The following is a 14,993-nucleotide window of genomic DNA, read 5'->3' on the forward strand; positions in this document are numbered from 1 at the left end:
CCCCTTTTTGAGTTGCATTGCCGAGAGGAGGGGGCCTTTCAATTCTTTCCCTTCTTCTGCTTGGGTGTGTGTCCGTAAGAGGCATGGTTGGCGGCTTGTCACAAGTAAGGACCCTAGGTGGGGCATCGGGACAGCCTTACTGGAGTGTAGGAAGTCCATCCCAAGAACCAGCTCAAAATCATCCATTGTTGCTACTGTGAAATCCAGAGTCCCACTCCACTCCCCAATCTTTGTGTGCACGTTCCTTGCCACCCCACAAGTTGGCTGAGCTTCGGAGTTAACATTCTTCATTCGACCTCCACTATGCACGGCCTTCAGGCCTAATCTGCTTGCCTCCCGCTTGGTGACAAAGTTGTGGGTAGCTCCCGTATCAACCATTGCCCGGGCTTTCTTCCCATTTATCACGACATCAACGTACATCAAGCTGGTGGCTTGGCTCTTGTTCCCGGATGCCTTTTTTTTCCATTGCACACATATAATACACTGCCCCTAACTTAGAGGGTTCTTCTTCGCTGACAATGTCCTCCTCTTTGTCATCTCCCTTAGTAGGTTCTGAGGACATCGAGGACAACTTCTTCTGGAGGTTGTCTATTTCCGCCTTGTGCTGGCACTCGAACCATTTATATGGTCCGCGACAGAGTATGCAAGTGAGGGGTTTGTTCCATGATGATGATGAGCCGGCGGACCCACCTCTATTTGTGGATGTCGCGACTCCGCCCTTCCGTGAGTCCTTTCCCCCACTCCTATATCTGTTCCCAACACTGTTCGATCTGGTTTGAGAGTTACCACTAGTGCTCTTCGGAGTACTTGAAGTTGAACCCATGTTTCCCTTCTTTTGGTTAGGCACCCTCTCTGATGAATAATCCATCAACCTTTCAGCTGCAGCTATAGCACCTGACAAGGTATCAATTTTTTGGCGTCATATCTCTCTTTGGGCCCAATCTTTTAGACCTCGCACAAAGTTGAATAGACGGTCTTTCTCCGACATGTCATGGATCTCCAACATGCAAGCCGAATATTCTTTTACATATTCACGAATGGAGGTCTTGTGTTGCAGAGTTGCAAGCTTGGTGCGAGCAACGAACTCAGTGTTTTCCGGGTAGAATTGAGCCATCAATTCTTTCTTTAGATCTTCCCACGTGTCTACCGACGTCCTCTTAGCTTGGATGTCGGCATACTTTGTGCGCCACCAGAGTTTGGCGTCGTCCACTAAATACATCGTGGCAGTATCTACTTTTAGTCCGTCCTCCAACTGACAGATACGGAAGTACTGCTCCATGTCAAAGATGAACTTATCCACTTCCTTCGAATCTCTCGTGCCATTGAAGGTTCGAGGTTTGGGAGGTTTTATTCTAGCACCTCCGGTTCCCTCGAGCCCTCTTTGAGCATGCATCAAGGTTGCACATTTATCTTGTGCCTCGTCAGCTACGCCTTGCACAAAGTTAAGCTGCTCCGTCAACCCATCAATTGCCGAAGTAAGCCTCTCTATTTGCTCGGCTTGTTTTATCACAATATCTTCGAGCTTGGGCAACCTTTCTCCCAATACAACCCACTCTTCCGACTTGCCTTCAAGCCATGCAATTCGTTCCTCCCATGAGTATTCTGGCGTCTCGTCGAGCAACATTTTTCGAGCAACTTGGCTCTGATACCAACTGTCACGGTCCGAGAGTTTTGACACCGGATCGTGCGGCGCGCGCTTGTCTATTAGCGACAAGGACGCAAGCCTAAAGTAAGTGAGGATCGTAAGCACACAGCAACACGGACCAATGTATCTTAAGAAAGCACTCGTCAACAACGGGTGCTAGGTCGGGGCTTGTGACGGCCGATACTTCGAAGCGGGCACAAGCGGAACCGACTAGATGAGGGCGTCTTTTGAGGGTCTCTTGGTTTGGTGGGGATGCTTTAAAACAAGGTAAGCACAATATCTATAAAGGCTTAAACAACACACAAGTCTTAAAGCAATAGCAAGGGGGTAGAGAGCGTAGATTGAATAACCATGCGCTCCCTAAAGAGCTTTATATTGCATTAGTAGAGAATTACAAGTGAACGTTGACATGACAGTAACACAATAATTCTCCCTAGAGCCTAGAAAATAAAAAGAAAGACTAAAGAGACATTACAAAAGGCAAATTACAAGGAAAATAAAGAAGAATACATAATAAAGAGGTTGGATTCTAACACTAGGGCTATTTATGAATTGATTGAATCCTAAGGAGGAAGTAAATTATTACACTACATCGAAATAATTCTACATTTATTTATGGTAATAGGTTTACTCGTGGGTTTCACATTTAACTTGTCGTAATAGCTTTGTTGTACTTTATTTGTGGTTTAGTGACTTTATTCTTTAACGGCTTTTGTTATGAGAGATAAGATAAGGATAAAAAGATAATAAGTGTGAAGCTAATACTCCTGCTCCTTATACCATATTTGCTAATTTGTTCACTTTTTAGATTACTTTAGATGTCGAATTGATTTTGTAAAAATTTGTGGATTCAATCCAACTTGTTTAAAGTTCTAAATACTTATCAGGTGATAGAAGTTAAAAATTAAGAGTATCTTTTACATGTATGAGACAACCACCAACATATCCAAAACATGTTGGGTGCTTTGCTTTAGTGTGATTGACGAAGGCTAGGTTTGGAAATATCGAAAACAACTAAAAAAAGAGACGCTATAAAAATTAACTTGCATACCATGCTACATACAACACAATCGATTTAAAACATTATTCATGTGCCCTAACTAAGTTCGGCAAGTTTTAGTTGTCACAAATTGTTGTGAGCCTTATAACCTTTGCTTGCATGCAAAAATCACCGATTATCAAAGTGACCAATTGGCAATTGACCATAATATGTATATACGACTATCATGTTTCTTAATCACTCCCGTGCATAGGAATATATGATTGTCAATAGGGACATTGTCTCACGCTTATTTGCCCTACACATCCAAATAACAATTATCAAAACAGCAAAACTTACTTAATTATAATCATCTCAAAACTTAGCATTTTCATAACAACCAAATCGCCAGACAGTCAGACACGACACATTCATTGCTACACATATTTTAAGTACCTAATCCGCAAATCATAATATCAAACGCATCACTCCGACACTCTTCAAAATACCCTTATTCAATCATACTCAGGAGCCCTCCACACGGACAGATAGGATCATAGGATAGTAGGACATTTGAAGAGAGAGACACACAGACTGTAGTAGTATGGAGGACGAGAGAATGAACAGGGCACCAGGATCAAGGAAGCAGCTTTCATTGCGATGCCTGTCGTGCAGAGAAGAGTACTGCTCAACCGACGCAGGAACCTGCAAAGAGTGCTACGAAGAAGCCAGCGAAACGGAAGAAGAGCTCAAGAGTGAGATTGAAGATCTCAAGGCTAAAGTTGCTTTCCTTCGCTTAGGCTCTTCTCCTCTCGACTCCCACAAACGATCTTCCTCCATTGGCTTCTCTGACGTTGTTTTGGTCGCCTCTGATGAATTTCACACCAACCCAGTTTCTCTTCTTGCTCATAAAGCTGTTTTGGTTAGTACCCATTTGCTTGTTTTTGGGAATTTTGTTGTTTTTGGTGATTTGCTCAATTGCCTACCAACTGTTTGATGTTTTGCCTCAATGAGTTTGGAATTCACTTTTGTTCATTTTGTAATTTGTTTGTGTTTGATTGTTAATATTGGATTGGAGCTGTTGGTTTAGGCAATTTAGCTTTTGAAGTGTTCAATTATGGCTTTGTAAAGATCTTGTTTTAATGGGGTTTTGGGAGGTTTGAGATTTTGGCAATTTAAGGGTTTGTAAGTTCTAATACTGTCACTGTTATTTCTGCTGTACTGTTATTTTTAGGGTTTCTACTGTTATTAATCTCAATTACATCTGAACTTTTGAGTCAATTTTGTGAAAGTTGTGGTAGTTTATACTTTATAAAGCATTACTTTGCTTAAATTTGAGAAGAATTCATTGATAAGTTAAAGTTCACGGCTGATAAGCTCAAATAAGTCCAGTTTAAGGATAATAAGGGCTCCGTAAGTTCAATTTATATCGACAATAAGCAAAGTTTAAGGCCAATAAGTTCAGTTGACTAATAAGTTTATACAAGTGAAAATGTGAAATTTGATTGAAGAGAACTCACCCTAAGTTATTATGGGTTTTAGGGATTACACACTACATTACCTGTTCAGATGTTTTTTTTCCTCCCTTAGATTTTCCTCCCTTCGATTTCTGCCTAACTAAAAATTTATCACCTTCTGAGCCCTGGGTTACCATTGGCACCGTTTGTCAATCTGCTGAAGTTACTGTAACATGAAGTCGGGATTATTGATGCAATGGCTGGCCAAAACAATAATTGTTGCTTTAGCAGTGTTTTGGATTTTGTGAATACATATCACTTTGTCAATCAAGGAATGAAAGTTGATATCAATTACTGTACTTCCAACTGATCTGACCTCTCTTTTTGTTGTTCTCATTAATGGTTATCCAGGCAAGTCGATCCCCAGTGTTCAAAGCTATGCTTGAGATTGAAATGGAGGAGAGTCGTAGTGGCACCATCAGCATCAGTGATGTGTCCTATGATGCCCTGCGAGCTTTTGTCAACTATTTGTACACTGCTGAAGCATGTCTTGATGAGCAATTAGCATGTGATCTCTTAGTTCTAGCTGAGAAATATGAAGTAAAACATTTGAAGATGTACTGCGAGAAGTTCTTAGTGTCCAAACTGAATGGGGACAATTCAGTTGCAAGCTACAGTTTTGCTCATCAGCATAATGCTAATCACTTGCTTCAGTCTGCTTTGTCCATGATCATTGAGGACATGGACAACTTGACCAAATCAGAAGAATACACTCATCTTGTTGAGAAGGATCCAAGGCTTGTGGTGGAAATATACGAGGCTTACCTATCGAAACAAACTAACACTGCTGCTAGAAGCGATTGATCATGTTTTAGTTGATAATGACTTGTTGGCGATGTGGATATGGATTAATTGTCTATGTAATTTGTGTAGGAAAGTTTGGATTATGACTAGGTAGTGCACATAAGGCTATTAAGCAGTAGGATTTGTATCCTGCTTTCCATTGTTTACAGATTCAATTTGTGAGTAACATTGGCAAATTTTTGAGATCATGTATGAATCTCCTGATAGAAGCTCACATTTTGTTATCTTTTTAAAGAAATCACAATTTGCATTCACTTTTTAATAATATACATTTCCACCTTACACGTGATATATATATATATTTTTTTTCATCATTATGGGTAATACGAGGAGTTTCAATTTATTTTGCTAAAATAAAGAAAATGACTTGTTATTTTGGAACAACCTAAAATAGAAATGCAACCCCCATCTGGGGGTGCAATCTCGGGAGTAAATTTGACAACTCCTGTCTATTTGGTTAGTTATTTTTCTAATTACTGTGAAAAAGAGCATAGAAGTAAGCATCAAGGATTAAAGAAAGGCTGATAGTCTAAATGCTGAACATTATAGATCAATAACATAACTACACAACAAACTTTTCTTGGTTGAATGTTTACAAGGTACTGAATTTGTTTTGCCTTGATTAAGGCTACAGTTCAGTAAGTGTAATCTTTCTATGCTCCAATCTTTGGAGGTGTGATCTCAAAATTCAAAGTATTAGTATGATACGATTATGCCTATTCAAATAAAAACTATGATACAGGTGTACTACAGTGGGGTTAAGCTATGCTATATTGACCCCTAGCTCGTTAACAACAATTTATGTGATAAATTGAGGAGAGAAAAAGTTGCAAGATGTTTCAACAATTATTAGCTAAAAGGGGTTATCGTTTCTTGCTGCATCTCAAGATCTTCCAACTAGCATGAGGACCCTCGCCTGTGTCATGAAGAAAGCATACCCAGCTCATTGCAGCTGCAAGCTCTTGAAGCTCATCCAAAACAGAGATTGAGTCTCGTACATAAATTTTGCCATCTGGTCTTAGTATACGATCCATTTCAAGCATGATGGTGGATATATTGCATCTGCACAAACGGAATAGAAAAGGAACAACCATTATTCTGTGTGTTTTTCCTGACTTCACCAACATTTACCAGAAAGGGGTAAAAGAATAAGCCAAAATTCCTTCTTGTAAGTAACACATGCTCTGCTAAAATTCTAACCTTTTCCTCTCAATGGAAAAGAGTCCAGATGCATGCAGCAAGTCATATGTCCTTGGGTAAGTATCAAATGCCTCGCACCTAAAAAGCACAGCACAAGCATCAAAAAACATCAATCAGATATAATCAAGTTGCAATGACAATCTTAAGATGGAGGGAGTAATACATTATAGACAACATGAGCATTGAGCATATAACCATGAAATTTCAAGTACCTATAAGTAAAGGACTTGGAAGATTTAGATTACAATAATAAGCTTTGTTAAACCAAAATTCAGGCAACATACCAGTCATGCATAACTCCAAGGAGACCACGATCATATATTACTGGCAAGGTATTGAACCCACTGACTGGGACCACATTCATAACCCAGCAATTAAGATCAAATTCATGTAATGCCGCAGCAAACCTATCAAAAACACATTACACAAGTTGCAAAATCTGCAGACTACAGCATCCAGCAATTATATGTGCAAGTTAACAGAATTAAATTTGGTGATTTTTAAGCTCTGTTTTAATACTCTGTATATCAGAAAGTGCTATGAAGCTTTAAGAAAAGAAAAGAAATACAGAGAGGAAACTATACCCTCCAAATCCAGCCCTCATATCCATTACATTCCGTATCTTCAACTCCCTCCAGCGAAAGGCACTAATATAATTTTGTATAATTTCCTTCCAATATTTTGACTCTGCCTTCATGAGTTCCTTTCTGGCAGCGAAGGCATCCATCTGAATTGTCTGCAGTCTATCTGGGGGGTGATGTAGGCGCTCAGGCCAAGTGGACACATTAGCTCCAGATCCATTATTAGGTATCTTTGTAATGCAGGCCTTCAGGCCTACATACCTGTCAATTTTTGAGTTGAATTTATTGAGGTAGTTGCAGTTTCAAAGTAGAATAACATAACATTGGACAGTGAACAGTGGAAAAGCAGAAGAAAGGATTAAATAATCAGAATCTTGCTCCATGCATCCTGGACAGCTCTCCTTGTTTGTATAATATGGCTCAGGAGAAGTCACAGGTTGCTTCTCCTCCACTCTCATCATATATGCAAAAATGTGAGGGTCAATAATAAAGCAAAGTTACCAAACATTGTCTGGATCATCTTTCGGGTCACAAAGTGGAGGTTGTGCTCCAGCTTCACGATTCAGGTAACAGCTGTTATTCAAAGGCTTCCTCCATATAGCAATATAACCTTCCTTTTTTATCAGTTCCCAGCAAATGCGCAATGTAAGATTCTCCATTTCTGTAGATATGATAAGGGAAAAACAAAGGCATTCTTACCTTGAAAAGTACCGACTTCAAGAAATCTCAACTAACAACTCAAATATTGACCCAACTGAAATTTTGTTTTGAAATGAAAGGTTTCAATCACACTCAGCCTTAACAGCAGAGAGGAGAGGGGGTGCAACTTTGAGATAAGATTAACAGTGGTACTTATGACTTATGAGGCATGACATCTAGGTGCAACTACATAATACAGGTACCTTTCCACTGTTCTTGCAATTTAACTTCATGCTTATAGACTGGCTGTGCTGCCCAAGCAAAATATCCTCCAGCTCTCAACATTCTATTAACTTCAAGAAGCAAGATTCCATCTGCCAAATTAATGAGCAGATTTAAACTTACATTGAGAGGGGGGGGGGGGGGGGGGGGGAAAGCACTGCACACCTACAGGCATTCAATTATCAGTTCATCACAATACAAAATAAAAACAACTGTAAACCTATTTAGCATCAAGGACAGCCTGTCATGGTCACAAATCTCACAATTATACATTCCAAATTTAGAAACTAATCAGAGAGCATATAATGATTGTGGCACATAGCTTTAATAACTAAAAAAAAAAAAAAAATCTTATATGCCTTAAGAGAGTGTCATCTCAATGAAGGTGTGAATAAAAAACAAAGTTTAGATGACAAAAAAAAAATACCATCACGTGTCCAATTTATTCTGCACCTTGAACAGTGAATCAAATCAAAAGCTTGACTTGGATACAACAGACGGTGTGTAGCAAAAACTGATACCATAGCTGGCACACCACGCTCAAGTGCAAATTGAATCTGGTTCTCATGAACATCTTTTGGAGCTATAGAAAGAGTGCTAACATTACGCTGCAGCAAAAATGCACCAAAACTAGCCACCCCACAACCAATATCCAAGACAACTCTGGTATTATGGCCAAATTTTATGTCAGGAATCATCTGCAAATCCAGCACCCACCAGACGGGGTCAACAGCAGATAATTCCATATGGATAAGTAAAAACTTTACTATGTATTGACAAAACGTTCAACCTGTGAAATTTGATCCAAGTACTGATCAGCACCGTGAATAAATTGTGTGCCACCACCAGGAAACACAAATTTCTCTCCCTTAATTAATATCCAATTCTGGCCTCCTTTATCTTCAACCAGCCGTGTGTGAGGTATATTATCAAACCATACCTACTTTAGAGTAATGTTAGATGGAAGATATTCCTCAGGCCAAGAAAAGAAGCAAAAATAAAACAAAAGAACTTCCTCTGTTATTTTAATCGAAAATACGCAAAGTAATCCTTTTTGAGAAGTTACAAATATTTTGCAACATTGCATCACTCTGCTAATGGTTCTCTCTATCTACTTATCACATGGATCCCTCTATCACTCTCCTCTCCTTCACGTTGAAGTGAAAAGGGAATGCATTAAGTACATAATAGTATCCCTTGGAGATGCTTTGGCCACTACCCATTTCAGAATCTACTGTTCGAAAAAGGAGTATCTAGTGTGTTTAAAAGGGAACATAAGGAAGTTGTGTTGATGTAACTGGGCATATAAAAAATAGAATAGAGAATATTAAAGGATAAAGAATTCCCTTGAATTGTTCTGCTCAATGATAAATTCTCTCAAAAGAACATCTTCCAATCATTTTGTATTCCAAATTTTTAATGGCTCAACCAAACTACTGACTACACCTTCTATTATACACTACTTCCTAATCTTACTGATGTGGGTCGAGCATAATGTTACTAAGGCAGCCAACAGCATAAAACTTAAATCACAGATCATGTGACAGCAACAATTACACAGCATTGTAATGAATGGTGCCATCAAAGGCTCTGGAATCTAATACATGCATTCTGTTGGTCTGACATATAAGGAAATTGACATAGCATAGTATGAAAGCAGGAAACAGGTACACACACTGAACCACTCCGTACAACTGAAACGTTTGGTAGAACCATAGAGCTAGTTATTGAAATAATTCAAGATTGTAATGTTAAATTAATGGACATGTTTAGTTAAATTGATAATCCTTATCAGATTATCAAATTTTGGATGACAGAAAATTGGATAAAATACTACACTTTAGCTAGCTCATCATTATATATTCATTTCAGCACCTCCCCAAACAGCTCTAAAATACGTCCTCAATTCGACAAAACACAACTTCATCAATGCAACAAACTATAAGAGTTTAGAGTAGCAACAAACTCAAATTGATCATTCTTTTCTTTTGGAGTATCAGGAGCCACTAAGGACAGTGATGTAGCCTAGACGGCGAATAACACAGGGATCACAGGATACAATCCGAGTACCTCCCGCATAGACTTTAACCAATTAAGCTAGTTTACATTCGTAACCAAATTGATCACTCAAACACCCAAACATCATAATCAAAATTAAAGAACATTAAGGAAAATCATAAATTCAATATACCTCATCACGGCTTTGAGGCCACGGAATCGGAGACCGGTATTTCGGAGAAGCAGGAACCAAACAATCCAAACCTTTCCCAATCTCAGGACAATGCCGCTCAAATTTCTCCCCTCTTTCCGTCGAATTCAAACGACGAATCGCATCAACATTATCCAAACAAGGAATAAATTCCCTCATACTCTCATTACACACCTTATACTTCTCCAAAACCCTAACCCTAACCCTAATTTCCTTCTTCTCGTTTTCTCTCTCCTCGTATTTCCGAGTGATATTAGCAAGCATTTCATCGGCGGATAAAGGGTTGATCTCCCCGACATTGAAGGTATCAACCATGGCGCCATTTTCGTCGACAATGCCTGTTCTCTCGAGCACTGGAAATGGCGGCAATGGCGGTGAAGGAGTGAGAGTTTTTAGGGGGAAAGGGGAGGAAGAGAAGGAGGAGAAGAGGAAGAAGAGGGAGATTGAGAGGAGAGAGAAAAGAGTGATTTTGATGAAGGTAGGAGATTTGAGAAGGTCCTTCAATGGAGGTGGGTTGAAGGTGTTCGTCGTCATCAGTGGACAGTGGTTTCGTTGTCCTTCAGGTGGTGATGGTGAAGTAGATTTAGTAGGTGGGTCCTGGTGAATACCTAATTGTAGGGTCCATAAGTCCATAACTGATTAACTATAGTTTGTTAACATGTTTTTATTTTTTTTTAAAAAAAAAAAAAAACTATCACTTAGGTCCCGTTCTTTAGAGCTGCTTTGCTGAAATCTGTTCCGCTCCAATCTGCTTAAAATTAATACTTAGGGCCTGTTCATATTTACTGAATTGAGCTGAACTGAACTGAACTGAACTGATTGGAGCTGAACTAAACTGATTGGAACTGAACTGAACTGAACTGAACTGAATTGAGCTGAAATAAATATTTTATGTGAGAGGGAAATTAAGAGCTGAACTGAACTGAACTGATTGGAACTGAACTGAACTGAACTGAACTGATTGGAGCTGAACTGAATTGAAATTAAGTAAATGTGAACAGGCCCTTAATATTGAATTATTATAATAATAATAAATATTTAATAATAATAATTAATATTTAATAAGAATAATAATAATAAATAATTAATATTTAATAATAATTAATAATAATAATAATTAATACTTAATAATAATAACAATAATTAATTATTGATATTTAATAAAAATAATAATAATAATTAATTATTAATATTTAATATTTAATAATAATAATAATAAATAATTAATATTTAATAATAATAATAGTAATAATAATAGTAATTATACTAATAGTAATAATAATACTTTCCCTAAAAAAAATAGTAATAATAATACTTATAACTAATAATATTAATTATAATTACAATAATTGATTTTTATAATAACAATTAATATTAAGATAATAACTAATATTTAAAGATAATACTAATTTTTAATTTTTAATAATAATAATAATTAAATAATATTTAATAATAATAATTAATATAATGATAATAATAATTAATATTTAACTTTAAAAATTTAATGATTATAATAATAATGCGATAATATTAGTAGTAGTAGTAACAATAATAATAATAATAATAATTATTATTATAATAATTATAATAATAATTATTATAATAATAATAAATAAATAAATACTAATAATGCGAGAAAAGAGGTTGACATTGGATTGGCCGGAGGGAACGACGAGGCCCTCAGACCCGCGGATGTGTTACTTTATTCCTAGGATCGTGGTCGCGATGTCTGTGTTGATTTGACAGGGTCTTCTCCTTTGACACAGTCAGGGCTATTTGACTTCATTCCTGGGCGGGTTGTGGCTGATGCAGCTCATCGGAAGCGGGTTAAGTATGAAGCTCGATGTCAGACGATTGGATATGGTTTCATTCCCTTCTCCTTTTCTTCGCTTGGGGAATTAGAGAAAGAGGTTGTTGCGTTACTGAAGCGGATTGAGAGCTTCTCGACGACGCAAGACATTGGGGCTCGTGCTGCAGCTCATATCTTCACTAGGGTAGGATTTGCAATAGCTAGAGGAGTGGGGGCCCAGATTGTATCTCGGCTTCCCACTAATTTATTGTAGGTTGTATGACTTTTGTTTTTTAGATAATAATAATAATAATAATAATAATAATAATAATAATAATAATATAATAATAATTAATATTTAATAATAATAATAAATAAATAAATACTAATAATAATAATAATTAATATTTAATAATAATAATAATAATTAATATTTAATAATAATAATAATAATAATTAATATTTAATAATAATAATAATAATTAATATTTAATAATAATAATAATAATAATGATGATGAAATCTGCTATGCTCTTCTCGGCTCGGCTCTGCTGAAATCTGTTATGCTCTGCTCTGCTTTGCTCTGCTGAAATCTGCTTTGCTCTGCCCAGAAGCTCAAAAGAGCAGGGCCTTAACCCGCTATTTTTATAAATTCTATGCCATGTCCTTAGTTTTTGAAATTTCTATAAAATAACCCGCAAGTTCATTTACGAGGCGTTTGGTTGGAAGGATGGGAATAAGAGGGATAAGAAGGGAGGATTGATTGGTGGGACATGGATAAATAATCTTTATCCCATGTTTGGTAAGTAGGAGAAAGAAATTAGGAATAAGTAATAAATTTATAAAAAATACCCTTACTAACTTCTACCCTTCTCCTTACCTTTTCAATTTCATTAAGGGTAATTTAGTCTTTTAAAACTCATTTTAATCCCTTCCCCTTATACCACCCCCCCTAGTTATAGAAATGGAGGGATAAGTGGGTGATTTAATCCCTATCCCTAACCCCCTTATAATCCCCATCCCTCTAAACAGACACTACATTCCTTCCATCCCTAATTTTATCCTTGTCCCACCCCTTTTATCCCCCTAAACAAACACCCTCTTAGTAACTAACTATACAATATCCTTACTCCAAAAAAACTATACAATATCCTTGTCCTTATCCCACCATTAACAAATTCTTTTAGTAGGGCTCACTCTCAATTTTTTTTAATCAATCTGCGTGTTAGACTGTTTAGTAATTGTTCCATAAAAAGTTGAAGGGCTATTTTGGCTCTAAAAGGTTCAATTGAGCTCAGATTTGACAAATATGAGACGTAAATACCTCGTATTGAGTATTAAGAAATGTCTCAATTTGCGTGTTTACATTTTAATATGTAAAACGAGGTATTTAAATTTGTTTTTTTCGGCAAATCTAAGCTCGATTTGGATTCTTAAGGACCTAAATAGCCCCTAAAACCTTTAACGGAACATTTTACAAAGCGCAAAAATCAATTAAAAATATTAAAAATTTGAGAGTGGGCCCCACTAACGAAATTTATTAACGGTTTGGATAATGGCAAGGTTACTATATAGCCACTAAATGAACTTGCGGGTTACTATATATATAAAAGTTTTAAAAAGTAAGGGCACATGTACAATGTAGAATTTCTAAAAGTAGCAGGTTATATTGTATAATTTCCCCCTTTTTTTTTGACAAGCTATACTCTGTACTTCCGTAATTTATTGCCAATATAAATTGAAAATCTTGCACAAGTTGATTCGGTTTAGGTTAGCCAGCAAGGTTTAGAATGAGAGAAATGAGTAAGGGCTTGTTTAGTTTATTTTATTTTTGCTCATCTAAACTAGTAAATTTTGAGCTTTACGATAATCAATATAATAAGGAAAAAATATCGCATGTGTTTGGTAACTACTAACTAACTTATTTGAGCAAAATTATCTTATTTGACCAATATTAACTTATTGACTATTAAATAAGCTAATTCAAGGTGTTTAGTGGGAACCTTAATTATTTAATGAGCTTATTCCACTAAATAAGCTTTTTTTCAAAAGGAAAATTGCCCGAAATAATCCGACCTTTTACCCGTCCGCTGAAAATAATCCCACCTTTGGATTATTCCGACCTTTATACCCTATCCGCTTAAAATGGTCCTAGGTGACCAGCAACCGGTTGAAGAGGTAATTTTTTTTTAATTAGGTTTAATTTACACGTGTCACTACTTAATTTGTCCAAAATTAACAAAAACAATTTTTTTTTAAAAAAAGTAAAATTAAATTTTTTTTTTTAAAAAAAAACCATTACCTTTCAGCACCACCATCCCCACCACTACCCAAAACCAAGATCCCAGAACCACCGCCATTGATTCGCCGACCCGAAACCACCGCCACTGACACACCAACTCGAAACCACCTCCACTGACGCGCTTACCGGAACCCCAACCCACCCCAAAACCCCTTTCGAAAAATCGAAAACCCACGACAAATCAAAAAATCTGGGATCGGGATTGGGGTTGGAGAGGTCGGAGCGATTGGAAAAGGGACGGTGGACGGGGGAGGGGCTGGGATTGGGCCAGGAAAAGGATTTTCGAGGGTTAAGGGTTGCCGGTGTTTCCATTTTCGTGGGGGGGGGGGGAGGATTGGTGGTTCTGGGGGAGGGGGAGTGGGGTCAGTCTCGCGTCGGATCGAGGGGGGTGGTAGGGGCTGACTGGCCGGAGCCGCGTGGCATATAACTACGAGTATGTCAAAAGAAAAATGGAGAGTTTAACTATTTATCAATTTATTTTACAGCGGAGTAAAGTTTGACTTTTGCAGAATATATTTTCGCCGTTATTTATTTATTTTTATTATATATATGTATTTGTATTAATAAACTTATTTTAAAAAAAGGAGGAAATATATTACCTCTTATGCGCAATTTTGAGGTATTATTTATGTAATATAAAATATTCCAAAGTTCCACGTAACATTTAGCGGAAGTAGTATACGAGTATATTCCATGCGTAGAAATTTGGATGATTTTCTTTTTGTATGATGTCCAACTGATCATGTCATCATTGCTTGGTCAATATTGACTTATTCATTTCAATTTCTTCTTCCGCCTGTTCTCAGCAGCTAGTTTCAGCTAAGAAAGAAAACGTCCATTGTTTATTATTGCCATCCTTATGAACTCCACAATATATGATCTTAACAAATACATACATAACTAATTTAAGCAATTGAAACAACACCACCTAAATGAAAGAAGCCTAAGCTAGATTGTATTTCATAATAAGACAAGAATATCCACTAATTAAGCTTCAATGTATGACAACAAATCACAAATTCATACCAAACAATGATATGAAATGG

At 36.9% G+C, this 14,993-nt stretch overlaps 2 protein-coding genes across 2 annotated transcripts; one reads left to right on the forward strand and one right to left on the reverse strand.

The window, feature by feature from the left end:
* Window positions 1-3,164: 3,164 nt before the first annotated feature.
* Window positions 3,165-5,159, forward strand: LOC145585247 (BTB/POZ domain-containing protein At4g08455-like). Its single transcript, XM_081641965.1, has 2 exons — window positions 3,165-3,546; window positions 4,493-5,159. Exons 1-2 carry the CDS (start codon window positions 3,229-3,231, stop codon window positions 4,943-4,945), a joined length of 771 nt encoding a protein of 256 aa, XP_081498091.1. The 5' UTR covers window positions 3,165-3,228; the 3' UTR covers window positions 4,946-5,159.
* A 438-nt stretch (window positions 5,160-5,597) lies between these two features.
* LOC145586466 (putative methyltransferase PMT10) lies at window positions 5,598-10,408 on the reverse strand. Its single transcript, XM_081643307.1, has 9 exons — window positions 9,839-10,408; window positions 8,438-8,587; window positions 8,075-8,345; window positions 7,629-7,739; window positions 7,228-7,387; window positions 6,730-6,987; window positions 6,430-6,552; window positions 6,146-6,223; window positions 5,598-6,007 (listed from the first exon to the last, which is right to left on the reverse strand). Exons 1-9 carry the CDS (start codon window positions 10,388-10,390, stop codon window positions 5,809-5,811), a joined length of 1,902 nt encoding a protein of 633 aa, XP_081499433.1. The 5' UTR covers window positions 10,391-10,408; the 3' UTR covers window positions 5,598-5,808.
* Between the last annotated feature and the right edge of the window lie 4,585 nt (window positions 10,409-14,993).

Source organism: Chenopodium album, chromosome 16, assembly GCF_948465745.1.
Source record: "Chenopodium album chromosome 16, dcCheAlbu1.1, whole genome shotgun sequence".
Classification (NCBI taxonomy): Eukaryota; Viridiplantae; Streptophyta; class Magnoliopsida; order Caryophyllales; family Amaranthaceae; genus Chenopodium; species Chenopodium album.